At 36.8% G+C, this 19177-nt stretch overlaps 1 protein-coding gene across 12 annotated transcripts in view; it reads left to right on the top strand.

Moving 5' to 3' along the window:
* Positions 1-19177, top strand: part of ATG2B (autophagy related 2B) — a 74614-nt gene that overhangs the window by 5156 nt on the left and 50281 nt on the right. For 8 of the 12 annotated variants that reach the window (XM_089908175.1, XM_022576153.3, XM_022576152.3 and 5 more), the window contains exons 2-14: positions 2934-3096; positions 6516-6668; positions 7644-7746; positions 9265-9427; positions 10187-10366; positions 12500-12596; positions 13508-13693; positions 14681-14835; positions 14928-15033; positions 15776-16037; positions 17564-17714; positions 18697-18789; positions 18931-19119. In XM_089908175.1, the coding sequence (XP_089764301.1) occupies positions 2934-3096; positions 6516-6668; positions 7644-7746; positions 9265-9427; positions 10187-10366; positions 12500-12596; positions 13508-13693; positions 14681-14835; positions 14928-15033; positions 15776-16037; positions 17564-17714; positions 18697-18789; positions 18931-19119 (2001 nt within the window). Of the gene's footprint in view, positions 1-2933; positions 3097-6515; positions 6669-7587; positions 7747-9264; positions 9428-10186; positions 10367-10534; positions 10747-12499; positions 12597-13507; positions 13694-14680; positions 14836-14927; positions 15034-15775; positions 16038-17563; positions 17715-18696; positions 18790-18930; positions 19120-19177 lie in introns of those variants that run through there. The other 4 variants (XM_089908174.1, XM_089908178.1, XM_089908179.1 and 1 more) reach the window with 4 other exon arrangements.

Below are 19177 nucleotides of genomic sequence, written 5' to 3'. Positions count from 1 at the left end.
CATGTAACTAAATTGAAATCGATCATACTAAAAATTTGTGTCACAATTCAACTTTCTTTTGCATTAAGTGAATATTTTCTAGTGTAACTTTTTTTTTTTTTTTTTGCGGTACGTGGGCCTCTCACTGCTGTGGCCTCTCCCGCTGCGGAGCACAGGCTCCGGAAGCGCAGGCTCAGCGGCCACGGCTCGCGGGCCCAGCCGCTCCGCGGCATGTGGGATCTTCCCGGACTGGGGCACGAACCCGTGTCCCCTGCATTGGCAGGCGGACTCTCAACCACTGCGCCACCAGGGAAGCCCTAGTGTAACATTTTAATTCCCATAATGATTTCTTCACTATTGATTCTTTTTTTTTTGAGTTGTTTAGTGGTTGCTCTAGGGCTTTTACCATATTGATCTTATCAGTATCTCCTTCACATAATCATTGTGTTTTAAGTGAATTTTTCCCCTGGATTGTTCTGTTATTACAATGTTAAGGGCAGTTGATCAAAACAATGTAAATATATTATACATTTGAATAACTAAACATAAAAACTTACTGGAAATATATTTATTGATGTTGTGGGTGTGTTTCCCCCTCTTCCCTGATTTGTTCATGTATCCATAGATGAATATACTTACAACTAGAATTTAATAGGGTTCAGCATAAATTTCACTCTAAATTTTTACAGTAGTTATAAGCTTGAGAAACACTGCTGTCCTAAATAAGTAGATGAGAATTATAGGGATTTTGCAGTAGCAGTATCACTTAGTTCTTTGAATTTCTTTGAATGGCAATGCCAAAAATATGTATAAGGTGGGGAAAGACCAGAAAACTTATTGCTGGTCCTGCCTGAAGATTTTTATATCCTAGGCAGTGCGTAAGGGAGGGTTCAGGAAGGGAAAAAGATATGCCATTTTTGGCTCAGTGGCAGAAGGGATACTGTACAAGGGAATATGGGAAAGGAGACCCAACATGATGCCACTGCTTTAAGTACCCTTCTCAGGAAGGTCCATTTTAGGAAAGAATATATTTGGAGATTGGGGATCTGGAATTTTATACCTTAAAACCATCCATGCCCATGTACTCTTTAGGAAGTCTGTAGGATCACACAAACACCATTGTGAAGAAAGTCTATTAAAATAGTAACTTCCAGTGACTTCCTTGGTGGTCCAGTGGTTAAGACTGTGTGCTTCCACTGCAGGGGGCATGGGTCCCTGGTTGGGGAACTAAGATCCCGCATGCTGTGGTGCAGCAAAAAAAAAAAAAAAAAAAAATCAAAGTAGTAACCTCCAGTGATAGAACGTGAGCCAGTCTAGATCTCAATGTTCAACGTTAGGTTTGTAGACAAAGAATTACAACGCTACCCTTATGCAACATAGCATACAGGAAGCACATTACGTGTAGGCTGGCATTTAATACATTTTTGTTATTTTAATTTCAAAAGTATATTGTCTGTCAAAAAAACCCATTTAATTATTCTACTAACTGTATTTACATCCATCTGTCTTCCTTTAGTTGTAGTTAAAACTTCACTGAAATTGCTGTCAATGGGATCACCTATACGCTAAATGTCACTAAATTCAGTGGACATTTAAAAATCTTTGACTTCTTGTTAGTTCTTGTTGCACTTGACCACTCTTATGTTGTCTTTCCACAATTTTCTGGGGCAAGAGGCTCTTGATTTTCTTTCTACTTCTCTGTTTGCTTTTTGTTTTGTTTTGTTTACTTTGCAGGTTCCTCTTTCTTACCCTTTTTCTTAAATGTTGGTGTTTATCAGGATTCTGTCCTAAGCCTCTTGTCTTTTTACTCTACATTAGTTCCCAAAGGCTGTCTCTGCTCACCCCTATGGTTTCATTTACCCTCTGTGTTTATAAAGCCCTTCTGTATTATAAGCCCAGATGGCTCTCCTGAGCTCTGGACCTCCTAGACATCTCCACCTTGATGTCTGCTCAGATATTCTCTTTGGAACTGAATTCTTCATCTTCCCCTTCCCCTGTCTCAGTATATGGCACCCCTATCTAAACCGTTGCCCAAGCCAGCAACCAGCGAGTCATTCTTCATTCCTTCTTGTCTTTACCCCTCATGATGACAATTAATTCTACTTCCTAATATATTACAGAAATCCATCTTCCTCTAACTTTCCTCATTGTCACTATCCTTGCCAAACCAAACTTTAGTTTCTCTTACTTATAACATCCTTTCTGCTTGAGTTTTGCTTTCCTCCAATACATGCTGTACATGACAGCAGGAGTGGCTCACTGAAAGTTCTATCCTCATCATGGCGCCCTTGCTTAAAATCTTTCACTGGCTTCACATTGCCCTTGAGATAAATTTCAGACTCTTTAACATTAATTACAAGGCTTTTTGGATCCCATTCACCCTTATCTATGTAGCCTTATCTCTGGCTCATCACCCTGGCATGCTCGTCACCCTGGCATGCTCACCACCCTGGCATGCTCATCACCCTGGCATGCTACAGGAAAGCCTAAAGCAGCTTTTTCCACACTTGCCCCCCACCCCGCCCAAAACTCTTGTATCTCAAATATGTGTGCTTGTATACTCTGACGTCTGCCTTCTTTGAATCCTTCTACATGCTATTGTCTCTCTCTGGACCACTGTGTCCAGTTAACTCCTCAGCCTTCTGGTCTCAGCTTTAAATAGCACTTCCTCAGGTGACCTGCCTTGTATCTCTAAGTTAGGTTCTTTTACACGTTCAAATAGTACAGTGTATTTCCTCTGTCATGCAACTTATCCCACTTTAGTTAAATGTGTCTTTCGTGGTAAGCTGTTTTGTCAGCTTAGTGAGGGCCAGGAATCATCCTTATCGTGGTCTCTGCTTTCTTTATCCTTAGTGCCTGACACATGTATTAGCATATTTAGCATCTCTGAATAAGCCAACAATTTTAAGTTCTTGTTCTTGTGATTTGAAAATGCACTTTTTTTTTGTCTTTAGTGTCTCAATGAGATCCTGGAGTCAGCAGATGCGCCTTTAGAAGTCACTGAAGGATTCATACAGTCAATTTCTCTGTCCGTTCCATGGGGCTCCTTGCTGCAGGATAATTGTGCACTGGAAGTGAAAGGGTTAGAACTGGTCTTCCGACCTAGACCTCGCCTAGGTAGGTGTATATTATGTGTTTCTGTTTGTTTCTATTTTTAATTTTCAGAGATTGGGAAAGTAACCTGATTGCGTTAAATTCAGTATTAATTTTGCATTGTGTTTGTGAGATTTTCAGTAGATAAAATATTAGGGCGTGGTCCATGTGGGGGGCGTGTGATTGTATCTTCAGAGTTATTTCTGTCTCTATTTACCTACAGGAACTTTAGCATATAATGATTGGTTTAATTGTTTGTTACCAATTATCTAAAGTGACTTATGCTTTTTTTTACTTGAAGTATAGTTGATTTACAATGCTTCAGGTGTACAGCACCTGAAGTGATTGTTATACATATTTTTATGTTTATATGTATATATATTATGGTTCAAATTCTTTTCCATTATCAATTATTACACAATACTGAATAAAAAGTGACTTATGTTTTAAAGATTCAAAGTATTGTGCCAGAAAGCAAGGAGGTGCTCAGAGATTGATGGAGAAATGTTAAAAGGACACAGGATTGGGCTTGAAGGGGCTCCCATTGGCCAAATCTGTTAAACTTGGGCATCAAAAAGGATAATGAAAATAATGGATTGTAACACACTAAATAAAAACAACCCCTAAGTCCATGTCAATACAAATAAGTATGTAAGGGGGGCAAGGAGAAGGGAAAGCTCTTCATTGCTACTACTTATAAACATAAAAAAAATGGCAGAATACCCCCATGTTTTCAGCCACCATAGTAAAAATTAACGGTATCAAGATCATCAATGAACGCTGATACCGTTCGGTGAAGGGTTGTTGAAAAACTGGATATTTAGACAGTATCAGAATATCTCCCACTGTTTACATATTATTTGCAGAGGGAAAAAGTTTCTTTTACAGTGCAGAAAATTGACAATCACCACCATAACTGAGTGATCAAGCTTAACCTCATCAATAATGGGTTAAACTGACATCATGTGTGTCCTGACTGAGGGACTGAGAAAGACGTGATCACTTATGTATTATTCCTGCTAAAAGTGCTTAATCTGAATCAAATCATGAGGAAACAGTCAGACAAATCCAAAATAAGGGAAATTCTATAAACTAACTGGTTGGTACTGTTAAAAAAATGTCATGAAAGACAATGAAGGTAGAGGAACTGTTCAGATCAAAGGAGACTAAAGACATGAATAACTAATTGCGGTACATAATTCTCTTTCTCTCTCTTTCTTTCTTTCCTATGAAAGGTGTTATTGAGGCAGCTGGGGAAATTTGGGTATTGAGTGTATGTATGATATTTTGTCAGTGTTACGTTGCTTGGATGTGTTAGTGGTACTGAGCTCTTGCAGGAGACTGGTCCTGTTCTTAGGAGTTACATGCTGCAGTCATTGGGAGTGAGTGCTATGATGTCTGCAGTTTACCTTCAGATAGTTCAGGGAAAGTTTGAGAGTATGTATGTAATCTTTTTTTTTTTTTCCTGGCTGCACTGGGTCTTTGTTACGGTGCGTGGGCTCTTCGTTGCGGCGCACGGACTTCTCTAGGTGTGGCGTGCGGGCTCCAGAGCACGCGGGCTCAGTAGTTGCAGCGTATGGACTCTCTAGGTGTGGCACGTGGGCTTAGTTGCCCCGCAGCATATGGGATCTTAGTTCCCCGACCAGGGATTGAGCCCACGTCCCCTGCATTGGAAGGTGGATTCTTAACCACTGGACCACCAGGGAAGTCTCAGTGTGTGTGTAATCTTGATGAATCTAGGTGTAGGGTATGCAGGTGTTTATTGTACAGCTCTTTCTTAGGATTGAAAATTTTCAGAAGAAAACTTTGGGAAGGAAAAGATTTAAAGTAGTAGCAAGTCATTGTTTACGAATATATGCGTGTGGTAGCTTTAATTACACATATGATGTTTTCTGATTTATCAAACATGTATACTGTGCTTCTTGCATGCCAGATACTGTTCTGGGTGGTTTACAGGTACTATCCTCACAGTAGCTCTTTGACATAGATACTTTTAATTATCTCCATTTTGCCGAATAGGAAATTGAAGCATAAATACTAGGTTTAATAACTTGTCCAAGGTTATAGCTAATTAAATGGAAAAGATGGGATCTGGATCTAGGCAGTCTAGTTCCGGAGCCCCTATTCTTGGCCACTGTGCTACGTTATGTCTTGGATTGTCTACTGCAGAGAGTGTGTGTTTGTGTGTAAGCTAGTAAAGTCATGATGGTGAATCATGTTAAACTATGAACTTAAATTCTTTCAGTGACAAGTGATGTTTGTAAAGATATATTTGAAGAATTATGATCCCAGGTGCTGCCTGAAACACCAACGTTTAAGTTATGCTTAGTAAAATTTAGTAGCTGTATTTTTAAAATTGGTAATCTATGCATGGAAATTCTTAATAATCTGGTATTTAATTAACAAGAATATTTTATATTTTAACCAAGCTGAGTAGATATAGTACTACTTTACTAAGGAAAGTCAAATATTTTACCCTTATTTTAAAAATATTTCATTAGAAGTACTTTTAATTTTAGAAGACAATAATTCTAGTAATCTCTGTCAGTTTGTTTTGAATAACATAAGGAAGTGTGGTGGAATTCTCTCATAAGGGAGGATCTGGAAAGGACTCTTCACAGTTTGTGTGTTCCTTCTCCAAGGATGCTCTTCTGTTTTATCTACATTTATAGTAACCTTCTAAAGCCTAGGTCAACTGCTATCTCTCCTTTCCTGTGAATTCCCTCAGCTAGAAGATTTAGCCTCTTCTCTTAGCTATCATAATATTTTCTGTTGACACTCAGTAGTTGGCTATTAATTCTTCTTAATTTTATCTCATTTCTTCTACTATCTTGTAGTCTCTTTGAGGGCAGAATTAATAATTATTTTATTTTTCTTTCTTTTATAGCAGGGTCAGCTAACTATGGCCTGCACACCAAATCTGGTCTGTCATCTGTTTTTGTAAATAAATTTTTATTGGAACATCACCATATATACATATTCATTCATTCTCTCTGGTTGCTTTTGTACTAGAGTGAGAAAGTTGAGTAGTTGTGATAGAGACCATATGGCCCACAAAGCCTAAAATATTTACTGTCTGATCCTTTGCAGGAATTTTGTTGACCCCTGCTCTACAGTATTTTGAACAATACCACTCATATAAAATATCCATTAAATACTTGAATGAATATGTGAATTAATATTTGTCAGATATATATCATGTAATGAGAACATGTGTCTCTGGACTTTTATCTGTGATTTTTTTTTTTTTTCCTTCTCAGTTATTATAAGGTGATGTTTAAATCTCAGGAGTAATTTCCAGACTATTGTATCCCTGGGTGACACCATGATGCTGAATATCTCTTGGAGGATTAAGAATTTATCTGTTTGAAATGTGTGATTTTAAGAAATGGCTTTGTTGTAACTGTGAGAAGTTATTTAGGATTAATCTATATTTTCTGCAGCAACTGGTTCTGAGCCTATGTATTGGTCAAGTTTCATGACCAGCAGCATGCAATTGGCAAAAGAATGTCTTAGCCAGAAACTAACAGATGAGCAAGGAGAAGGATCCCAGCCTTTTGAAGGACTTGAAAAGTTTGCTGAAACCATTGAAACAGGTTTGGCATTATTGAGTATTTTCAAAAATTTTAGATTTTACTTAGTAGTAAGGCTTGTATAAGAAAAACTCATTTGAGTGATTTTAAAAGAATTGTTATTCTTACTTCAGAACTTTAGAATTGAGGTTATTTTAAAAATTGTACAGTAAATCCCCCACATACAAACCTTCAAGTTGCGAACTTTCAAAGATGTGAACCTGCGTTCACATGTCCAATCACGTAAGTTAGTTCACGTGTCTGGTGTACATTGTCACGTGTGTGCATCCTCTTCCAGTGGCTGTGCTTTTGTGTACTTTACTGCACAGTACTATATAGAGTACGGTAATACAGTATCTTTATTTCAAGCCCAGGATGTCTGGAAGCAAGCATAAAAACAGCAGTGATGTAGCTGCTGGTACTACTACCAGCCCCTGTGTGCCAGCTGTTGTGCTGGACTACTGTACTTTTCAAGGTACTGTACTGTAAGATTAAAAATGTTTTCTTTATTTTTTGTGTTTGTTTTTTTATGTATTATTTGTGTGAAAAGTATTAGAAACCTATTACAGTACAGTACTATGTAGCCGATTGTGTTAGTTGGGTACCTAGGCTAACTTTGTTGGACTTAGGAAAAAATTGGACTTGCTCTCAGAACGGAATTCGTTCATATGTAGGGGACTTACTGTATTCAATTAAATTTCATGTTCTTTTTTACCCTAGTTTCTCCTCTGTTTATTTTATTATGCTTGCATAATGAAGGGATTAGAATTCAACGGATAGTGTTAGTCATTGCCCCAGGTTGAGATGTAACATGGGTAAGTGCTCAGCAAGGCAAAATATCTATTACAAAGCTCAAGATTTGGGGATTTTTTTAAGGAAGGAAATTCAACTTTTATTTTGTAAGTTCTTATTAAACTAATTTAGTATTTATTCCTTTCATTAGAAGTTTTTATTTAGTATACACATGGTCTCATGTTGACGGTTACCTGTTTACTCTAGTACTAAGAAGAGTAAAAGTCACTTTTATAGACACTGTCTTGAGAATTGAACATGTGCCAGAAAATTCCAAAACTGGAACTGCACTTGAAATTCGAATAGAAAGGTAAGACTTCTTATATCTGAAAGCAAATTACCCTGTTCTTTTCTTTGTAAATAATAAAATCTGACTCTCATTAGATTTCAGGATGCTTTTGGAGTTTAGAGGTGCTTGTATTAAGTTAATATATTACATTATTTCTGAGTAAAGTGCTTTTCTCCAAGTTGTGTTCTAATCCCATTATTGAAAGCTGAAAGTACCAGTTGGGGTATAATTGTGTATAATATAATGCTCTGAATATTTGATTTCACAAAGCAGGTAATTCTCTTTTAGTTAATATCACATCGAAATAATGACTATTTGAGTGGTACTAAATTTAAGGTACTCCTGTTGGAGAGTTTCAGTTTTTTCATATGAACAATGTACTATTTAGATGTGTCTCATTCATGTGATAGGCTTTTTTGCTTTGCTTTATTTGGTCTATGTGCTGCTTTAGGCTAAGACTGTTGTTTTCTTTGAAGATTCTGTGAGGGTATTTTAAGGTCAATATGTACAATAGTGATTTAACTTAAAAAGATGTAAACACATCACTTTTCGTTTTCTGCGTTTGCCCACTTGGAGCACCTATAAATAGCTCTAAAACAGGGATTGATTTACATACCCACTACTGAGTGTTGTTTTGAGGTAGTAACTCTTCACCTGTGTCTTAATGCCACATGAGCTGCCAGCAGAGATAAGCAGAAAGAAGTATGTACACCGAGCACCAAAGACACTTTGTATGTGGATCTGTTGGGGGCCTTTATTAAGTTCTGGTTTCTGTCTTTCACAAAACATAGCAATTAGTGAAACAGTTACTGTTAACAAATCTTTGAAATTAGGTTGCATTACCTTAAAATGGTATATTTAAAAAATTTCTAAAATCTCATGCATTTAGCACAACAATATTTTACTTAAGCTGAAGATGAGTCATAAGGACTCGTAGAACAGTTACAGGAATTCAAGAAATGTCATGTCAGGGGCTTCCCTGGTGGCGCAGTGGTTGAGAGTCCACCTGCCAACGCAGGGGACACCGGTTCGTGCCCCGGTCCGGGAAGATCCCACATGCCGCGGAGCGGCTAGGCCCGTGAGCCATGGCCGCTGAGCCTGCGCGTCCGGAGCCCGTGCTCCGCAACGGGAGAGGCCACAACAGTGAGAGGCCCGCGTACCGCGAGAAAAAAAAAAAAGAAAAAGAAATGTCATGTCAGACTTGTGACTTGGAGCCAAATGCTGTCTCACTGTTAACCAAGAGATGTTTGTGAGGGAGCACAGGAGTTGTTTTCCTTGAAACTAACTTTAGGAAGTTATTAATTTTTCCCCCCAAATTTAGGAGCCTCAAAACATTACCTTCTTGGGCTTAATGTCTCTTCATGAAAATATTTACTGTAGTAAAGTACGGTAATGCTGACCCACCTTTTAGATATATTCTAAGAAGAGCTAACACTTGAAAAGTTCCTTTAACTTCAACAGCGATGTGCATTTCTTATCATTGCAAGTAGGTTTTCCTAGGAGTTTTATGCAAACGCTCTTTTTGTTTTTAACTTTCAGAACCATGTACTGTGATGAAACTGCTGACGAGTCCTCAGGTATTAACGTACATCAACCCACAGCTTTTGCTCACAAGTTACTTCAGCTCTCTGGAGTGTCCCTCTTCTGGGATGAATTTTCTGCATCAGCAAAACCTTCCCCAGTTTGTTCAGCGGCACCAGCGGTAAGGAAAACCAACCGAAAACCGAAAACCAAGGTCATAGATTTTTGAAAGGTTTACGTGAGGGTTTTTAAACTTTCCTAGGATATGTAATATGTGCTAATAGGTTTCCGTCTGATGTGAGAGTTAACACAAATATTCAGTAATGGGGGCATATATTTTGGAGATTGAAGAACACTCACATTTATAATTAATGCCATTTCTGCCAGTTTGCTATGTATTACTTAGATAAACACTGGATTCTGTGTCTTAGAGGGAAATGATATATTAACATCTAATGCCCTTTCTACAGTAAAAACATAAAATCAAGTAATGTTCACATTTACCTTACATGCTGAATATATTGCTGAAAATGTATCTTACAAGTCGTATCTTAAAGAAGTTTTATAATTAAGGAACTCTTTGTTAATCCCTTCTAAGATTGGAGAGTCCTTTTATAAATTAGTCACTCAATGATTTATCTTTTACTTTATTTCACAAGTCTTATTTTCTTAATTATAGAATGTCTATTAAATTTTCTTATTATGGAACTTGAACAGAGACTGTGCTTTATTCATAAAGTCCTTTTCCATGATTTGCCTTTATTAAGGTACTGTGCTGTTTCATGGTAGCTGTACAATACTGGTTTATCCATTGTCACATCATACAGTTTTCATGTCAAATACTTTATTCTTCTTAAACTGACAATAGTATTTTGCATTTCAATTTATTTACATTAAGGTATTTTAAAGAATTGCTTTTTTTCTTACTGCCTTACTGTAGGAAGCTGAGCCAAAGCTGTCCCCTAGCTGGAGTCCCAGAATTGTTTATGAGCCACACCCACAACTAACTAGGAGTTTGCCAGAGGCAGCACCCTCTGACCCGGTGCAGATTGGAGGGCTAGTCGGTAATTTGGGGTTGAGTCTCACATTGAAACAGAATGAGGTACTTCCTGGAGCTAAGGTAAGTATTTGTTCTATTTTCTGTAGATAAAAACAGAAGAAAGCCACAGGCATCCTTTACTCCATGCGGGGACCCACTGATTGGTTGCTGTAAATTACCCTGTGACGAGGGGGCCACGGTCTTGGAGTCAGCGTTTTTACTGTCAGCTGGCGCTTCTGTCTGTAGGTGACAGAGTTCGGGTGAAGACGGGCTTTCTGCCCATCTGCTGCAGCTCAGGATTTGAAGCTGTCTCCTGTGCTTACTTTCCTCCACTTTCAGAAACATTCATTAGTTCAGATAACTGGGAATGTCTTAAAGAATCTCTATCGTCATCAAATGATAAAGTTAAAGGAAGGAGAGATTGGGAAAGCAAGTTGACTGAAGGGGATGTTTAATCACGTGTATGTAAAACTGTCCACCTATGTGTATTTTGAATGGAATGTCCATTTTTATAATACTTACGAAAAGAGATTGATTTTTTTCATGATGTCTCATAGCTTTTTGAAGACAGTGTAAAGACAACTGTACTCATTTCTTAGGGAACAATATTGAACAGTCTGGAGAATCAGGAAACTTGCATGTATTTAGTCAGTTAACAATGTGTCTGTCAGGTGTTATTTTCAGACTCTGAAAACTAATCTTCCATATAATCTGTGTAAAATGTAGTTTGAGAAGATATCAGGGTTTATTTATTTGTATATTCACTTATCTAACTAGCTCTAGACATTTGAGTGACTCCTGCATGCCAGACCCCATACAAGTTCTTGGGACAGATGCAGAGATGAACGGAATGCAATCTTTGTCTTAATAAAAGATAAAATAAGGGCGTAGACGTGGCTGTGGGAATGTGGAAGAGGGAGCCACTGAGTACACGTGAACATACATAGAAAGGTTTTAAGTTCAGCATATAATCAAAAAGAGATCTTCCCACTGTCCCCAGCCTTAACTCCTTGTTGATTTATGGCCTGGGATGTCAGCAGTCAGTAAGGAGGCCCCATGAAACCAGCACTCCATGGGTCAGCTTAGCTTAAAATCCTGGCTCTGGATCTGTTAGATGGCCTTGCGCAAATCACTTAATCTTTGTGAACTGTTTTCTCATCTGTAAGACAGGAACAGTACTAAGAATTAGAGGAAATAAAAGCATGTAACACAGTGCCCCAGTACGCAAAAAAAAAGTTGGTGATAATGATTATTATTATTATTGGAGAATGTATTATTTTATTAGTTAGATCATGGAAATTTCTCAAAGTCACTATGTAATTTATTTTATCTTTTGTTCTTACAATCAGAAGAAGTTTGTTTTTCGCCTGGGAAAGATGCCATTTCCCAAATATAAGTATTTTCTTAATTGAATTATTTTTAAATTATATAATGGCATAAAGATAATAGGAGTCCGTGTTAACATTAGAAATAAGAGGAGGTGAATGAAAAGTAAGGCGAGCATATTCAACTTTCCAGAATGTGATGTAGAGAACAGGGTAATTGCTTTTGTCAGCGTATACTCCAAAAGAATCAGGGAGAGAGTGGGATCGGGCTTTTATTTCTAGAAGGAAAAATGGACAGGGAGTTGGAAAAGAGAAGGGAATTCCACATGAGCACCCTCTTTCTGCTGTGGCTCCATGCCCAGTGGAGAATGGGCTTTGTGGAGCACAGAGGGCATTCACAGGGACACACTGTTGATAGAGAAGGTCCTTGCATGTTCTACAAAGGAGTGTGATCTGTGGGCAAACTTATGAAAGCCAACTTTATTTGCTCTTGGTTTGAATCAAGCTTTAAAGATTATGATTTGGGTCTTTTGAAATCATGATGGGAATGATCACTCTGTTACTGCTATAGATATTCTTTCTTGGAGACTGTATCTTAAGGCCTCCTCAAATACCTTAAATACTCAGAAAACTCAGAGAGACACAAAGTATGACATTGGACTTGCCAACATGGAATTTCTCAGGAGGATTTTCCCTCTTAAAACAACAGTTGTTGGCCTTATATCTTTTCATTTAGATTGTGTGGATTAGTAGAGAGAACCTTAGGTAAAGGAATCCAAGGCTAAATGATCAGTATTCCTCTTAGTGCATTAAAATGTACTGGGATTTGTCATGATGAGTTTATAAAGAGTATTCATCCTGAGTAGTTTTCTTTCTTTTTTTTTTCAAGTTGGATATTGATGGACAGATAGACTCTATACATCTATTCCTGTCACCAAGGCAGGTGCACTTGCTTTTGGATATGTTAGCAGCTATTGCTGGACCAGGCAAGTATAACTCTGTTATTGTTTCTAATTCTTTAAAACTTTTTAGCTAAAATATATAGCATACAAATAGGAAATTGTATTACTATATAGGAAATGTGTGAACTTAAAGCTGTATTGTAGGGACTTCCCTGGTGGCACAGTGGTTAAGAGTCCGCCTGCCAATGCAGGGGACACGGGTTCGATCACTGGTCTGGGAAGGTCCCACAAGCACGGAGCAACTAAGCCTGTGCACCGCAACAACTGAGCCTGCGTGCTGCAACTGCTGAAGCCCACACACTCTAGGGCCTGCATGCTGAAACTACTGAGCCCGTGTGCTGCAACTATTGAAGCCCACCTGCCTGGAGCCCGTGCTCCGCAACAAAAGAAGCCACTGCAATGAGAAGCCCACGCACTGCAATGAAGAGTAGCCCCTGCTCGCTGCAACTAGAGAAAGCCCGTGCCTGGCTTTCTTTCAACGAAGACCCAACGCAGCCAAAAAAGAAAAAAAAGCTGTATTGTATTGTGAATAAGAATCCTCAATAGTTAAATTTGATTGGATCTTTCAAATTGTATTATCCTGGCACAAATTGGAGTTCAGATTCTTTGTATCATATACATAACTTTTTCAGAACTGACTGGCTTACTTCCTTGGTTGGGGGTAGTACTTCATACAACTGAGAAGGTGTAGTTCTTAAACACATTCAATAGCACGCACTTAAAATTTTTAATGACTCATCTATCAGAGATCAGATCTTCTGATTCCTGGCTAGCTGCTTAGAGCTATTGCTTAGATCTCCAGTTAATATTAAATAGTGCTGGTTTTGCACTGACTGTGGTACTGAGTTGCCATTGATATTGGATAAGTGGGTTGGGAGAGAAATGATTAACTCCAAATTTAATTACTGTTTTGCTTTCCTTTTGTATACTTGTAGAAAATTCAAGCAAAATCGGGTTAGCTAATAAAGACAGAAGAAATCGACCCATGCAGCAAGAAGATGAATATCGAATTCAAATGGAATTAAACCGGTATTATTTGAGGAAAGATTCCCTCTCTGCGGGTGTATCCTCAGAGCAAAGCTTTTATGAGACAGAAACAGCTCGTACACCTTCTAGCCGGGGTAAGCAACTCAAAAAGTTGACTTCAGAATCATACATTATCATCATAGAGCAAGGTAAACTTAATTTTGGCTGCTGTAAAATGGAGTTTAGTAATGAAAAAACTGAAGATCCAAGAAGGTTTAAATTTATAAGTTGATCTAGCCACAGCCTTACAGTGATGCACTGGCACACATGTGCTGCAGTATCCCTTTTGATTGTATAGTTTTGTTTTATAAATCATGATTTATTCTAAGGAAAGTCAATTAAAAATGTGGATTTACACAGAAGATAAATTGGGGGTAATTATTCATTTTGTCAAATTCTTATGTGCTCACATAATGATTTACGGTAGTTTTCTTTACATAGAAACCTTTGTCCATTAATCTTTCTATCAATTAAATGTAAATATAATCTTTACCCAGTTTACTTTGCATTTCAGAATGTGTAAGCACTAATACCACGAATAATAAGAATCAATTTAAGTATGGAATGTTGAACTAAATAAAAAATTCAAGTCTACTCAAGAAATTTTGGCCATAAGAAACTTCATTTGCATGAGGGTAAAACAGTCTCTAGAAAGAAGTAAAACATAAATAGAATTCTAAATAAAATATTCAACTCTTTTTTTTTTTTTAAGAGATAGCTGTATCCATATGAAACCAGAGATTGCAAGATATTTATACTATTTAAAAATCTGGATTATTTTAAAATCATATGACAGTTAATGACATTACATTATACCATGTAATGCAGCTTATCATATATTTTTTTAAAAAGTTCACCAGTGGGCTAGCTTAACCTTTTGTTAATCTATATTCAGTTGAGTTTTTACTATGACATTAATATCTTGTTTCCAAAGAAATTACCCCATTTGAAGTAACATAAAATTTAGGACATCACTATATCTCAGATAACCTGAGGGAAGAATATGATATTAATATATATGAACTTATTTAAAGATGTGAATTGGAATTATAATAAAACTGACAAAGTTTAATTCTGTCTAGAAGAAGAAGTTTTCTTCTCCATGGCTGATATGGACATGTCCCATAGTCTCTCTTCTCTTCCACCCCTTGGGGAACCCCCAAATATGGACCTTGAGTTGTCATTAACTAGTACATACACAAACACACCAGCAGGATCTCCGTTAAGTACTACTGTGGTAAAGTATTAATTAATTTTTGTTCTGTTCTTGAAAAGTTGCTTCTAAAATTTTGCACTCTATTCATGTGCTTTAAAAAAACTATTTTATAGCTTCAGCCAACTTGGGGAGATTTCCTTGATCATCATAAAGAACAGCCAGTAAGAGGGTCAGCATTACTATCCAGCCTAGTTCACCCAGCATCTTTACAGAAGACTGGTAAGTAAAAAAAAGACATTTGTTGATAGTTTCCCCTGGAATTTTTAAAAACTTAAAAATTAAAAAAAATTGTTTTTAAAAAATGCCATTCTATTCTTTTTCATAAAATTTTCTTTGGTCTAGGCTATTTAACAAAATTTAGAAACAAAATGAAGCATTGTTGAACAATTCACTGTGAAGTGAAGTGAAATTCACTGTGAAGTGTTTCAGGATAGGTGCCTATTTATTGTATTCTTTGTGTATTTAAATACTTAAATAATTTTAGTAAAAAGTACACCATAAGTTTCATATTATTATTACAGTTTAGGGGTCTCAATCAACTATCTGATTTTTGTTTCACGTTTACACTTTCCTTGAAAGAGAACCTCAAGTTTCTTTTCTGCAAAATTTAATTGAAATAGACACAGGCTTAAAGGAAAATTTGAAGAGCAGCTTTTGGTTAATCTCTGACTTTTTCCAATACAGTTTTATTAATGCAAAAGTTTTGTTCATATGTTTCCTATTGTAACAATTTTTTTTTTGTACTTCAAGTATCAAGGATCTTGGATATAAAATGCAGAAAGATTAGTTTATTTTACTTGTTTACTGTCACTGAAAATGTGTGATCACATGTTTTTTGAGACTAAAACCTCAGGTTTAATTTTAAAATTAACACAAGAGTAAATGTTTTATAGTTTTGATATAATGGATTGTTTTAAGTATTAACTTTTTTATGAATATAATTTTAACACATGTATTTCAGCTCTCCCCTCTAGATCTGTTTCAGTGGATGAATCCAGGCCTGAATTTATTTTTAGACTAGCTGTGGGAACTTTTTCGATCTCTGTGCTTCACATCGATCCTTTATCTCCACCTGAAACATCATTGAACCTTAATCCATTGACACCTATGGCGATAGCTTTCTTTACTTGTATAGAAAAGATTGATCCAGCAAGATTTTCAACAGAAGATTTTAAGTCTTTCCGAGCGGTATTTGCAGAAGCTTGCTCACATGATCACCTTAGGTAAACTCTTATATTTATTAATGATGCTTGAAAAAGAACCAAATGTGGACTTTTCATTTATCTACAATACCTACCTATCTCCATTTGTTTTTCCAATTCACATTTTAAATATTTGTAAATGAGTGGAGTGAGTGTGGTTTTCTTGCAGTGCTGCAAAGATGTTTACCATAGAATCTCTCATTCAGGTTATTTGGCATGTGAAACATTCAGATATAAGATCTATATAATTTGGGGTTGTCTAAATTATCTTTTCTTTAGGTCCCTGCCCTGCTCTTGTCAAGTTTCTTTGCCCACATTTTGCCTTCATTCCCCACTGACACCATTATGATCATAAAAATAGTTCTTACTGTCACAGGTTTAGTAGAGATGGCAGTGGTGGTGAGCGTAGAATGGGCTAATGCAAAGGGACTTGAAAGTGATTCATATGCTGCTGGCCATGGGGTGGGAAATGATACCAGGGCTCATCCTGAGCTTGGACGCTACATTTTCAACTTCTGCTTAAAAAAAAAAAAAATCAAAGCTGTTCAAATAGCCACTGATCTTTTTATGGGTTGAGTCCTAATAGATGAGGAGACAATTAAGTTTATAAGTACATATAATATTGTTAATGTGCAAATACTATTTATTTTAACATGAGGGTGACCTATAAATTGTCCATTCCTATGTTATTTTATGTAATGGCTTAGGCACATATATTGCTATTTTTAGAAAACGCTTTGGGCTTTCATTTTAACTTTAACTTTTTTGAAGTATTAAAATTAATATACAAAGTAGTTTTTATATCTAGCAACAGAAACTCTACAGGTTAGGACCATAATATTTATAATAAAGCTGCAAAAACATTTTTTCTTCATATTTTTGATAAGGTTTCAAATATCTGCCAGTAGGAAATACAATAAACGCAACAAAAACTAGAGGTAGACCTTCATTTGAGTTCCACTGACTAAAGTTTTAAAAATATTGCATGATCCTTCTAGATAAGTTTAAGAAACTATGTACATATATTTTACAGATTTGAAAGATTTTATCCACTGAAGCATAAATTTTTTTTTTTTTTGCGGTACGCGGGCCTCTCACTGTTGTGGCCTCTCCCGTTGCGGAGCACAGGCTCCGGACGCACAGCCCCAGCGGCCATGGCTCACGGGCCCAGCTGCTCCGCAGCATGTAGGATCCTCCCGGACCGGGGCACAAACCCGTGTCCCCTGCATTGGCAGGCGGACTCTCAACCACTGCGCCACCAGGGAAGCCTTGAAGTGTAAATTTTAAAATGTAAAAGAGGGAAGGGCAGTGTTGGGAAATACGTCCTGGGTGATTTCTTATCAGCAGATCTGATTTCTTTATCTTATGTCAGGGAATGGGGAATTTGAAGCAGTCTTTCTGGTTAATATCCTTAAGAATATTAGTTATTACTAACAATTTGAACTTGTCAGAACAGGTAGGTATTAACAGTTGTGTACTATTCTTTGACACATTGTTTAATCTAGAAATATATGGATACTCTTAAATGATGCATTTTTTTATAACAGATTTATAGGTACTGGCATCAAAGTATCCTATGAACAAAGACAAAGATCAGCTTCTAGATATTTCAGTACTGATATGTCCATAGGGCAAATGGAACTTTTGGAATGCCTGTTTCCGACTGATTTTCATTCTGTTCCTCCTCACTATACAGAGGTAAATGCTGATACTTTTCTTTTAGGATTAGTCTTTAAATGTCTTGCTTGTTAAGAATTGTGTGAACAGCAATGATTTTCTTTAAAAAGGCATACGAAGTTGTACAGGAAGAAGTTTTTTGTAGTGTTTGCATTTATATTTTGTTGAAACAGATTTTTTAAAAAAATTTATTTATTTATTTGATTGCAGCAGGTTTTAGTTGTGGCAGGCGGGCTCCTTAGTTGCGGCTCCAGGGCTCCTTAGTTGCGGCACATGGGTTCCTTAGTTGCGACAGGCGGGCTCCTTAGTTGTGACATGTGAGCTCTTAGTTGCAGCATGCATGTGGGATCTAGTTCCCTGACCAGGGATGGAACCTGGGCCCCCTGCATTGGGAGCACAGAGTCTTACCCACTGCACCACCAGGGAAGTCCTGAAACAGATTTTTAAGTGTGGCCTTTAAGGCCATTATAAGAGTGTGTTACATTTTTAGAGTTGACTTGTTTTAGAGTCAGACAGGTTATGGGACAAATGACTTAATTTCACTCATTTTCCAAGCACTCTTCAGAAGAATTCTATTATTCAACAAATAGTTATTGAATGCCTACTATGTGCTAAGCACTGTTCAAGATAAGTGAAGTATCTTGTGCTCATTTATCGTTAATCTGATTTTTTTCCTATCCTAAAAACATGTCCTAGAGAAACTTTTAAAAGCTATCAAAATGACATTTTTATTGCTGTTACTTTGCCCTTGTGACTTATTTTATTTTCAAAGCGCTTTATTTGAATCCTCACATACATTTTGCAGATGTGATACTAAGTATTTCAGAAGTTAACTAATTTGTCTAAAAGTCACATTGCTAGTAAGTGACAAAACTAAAGCTTAAACCAGCCTTTCTGACTTCAAAAAACTCTTTCCACTATTATATTAGCTCCTCTGTTAATTAATGTGATTAATTATAGCTTAATATTGTACATTTCATTTATCTTCATCTTTGTTTTTAAGCTTTTAATGTTCCATTCCAAAGAACAAACTGATTCTCACCCCCCTGTGTGTCTTCAGCTTCATTATAAGCATTCTGAGAATAAAGGACCCCAGGTAAGAGATCTTTTTGTGTGATTAGCACCTGTAAATTTTCATTTGATGTATATTTTATCACAATCACAAGGTTTTAATTTAATTTTATAGAATTGTTAGTGATCATATTAATGCTTTCTTTTTCTTTTGTTTTCTTTTTAGGGTAGTCAGGCAAGACTTAGTTCTGTTCCTCAGAAGGCAGAATTACAAGTTAAGTTAAATCCAGTGTTTTGCGAGCTGGATATCAGTATTGTGGACAGGTTGAATTCTTTGCTTCAACCACAGAAGCTCACTACAGTAGAGATGATGGCATCACACATGTATACTTCATATAATAAGCATATCAGTCTGGTAAGTATTTAAAAAGTTGCAAATACACATCATGATCATAGCTAGCTAATAGGCTTAT

This window comes from Delphinapterus leucas, chromosome 2 (assembly GCF_059928025.1).
Source record: "Delphinapterus leucas isolate spDelLeu-1000000601 "Yukka" chromosome 2, BTC_Dleu_Yukka2, whole genome shotgun sequence".
NCBI lineage: Eukaryota > Metazoa > Chordata > Mammalia > Artiodactyla > Monodontidae > Delphinapterus > Delphinapterus leucas.
This window is presented reverse-complemented; position numbering and strand designations above follow the sequence as displayed.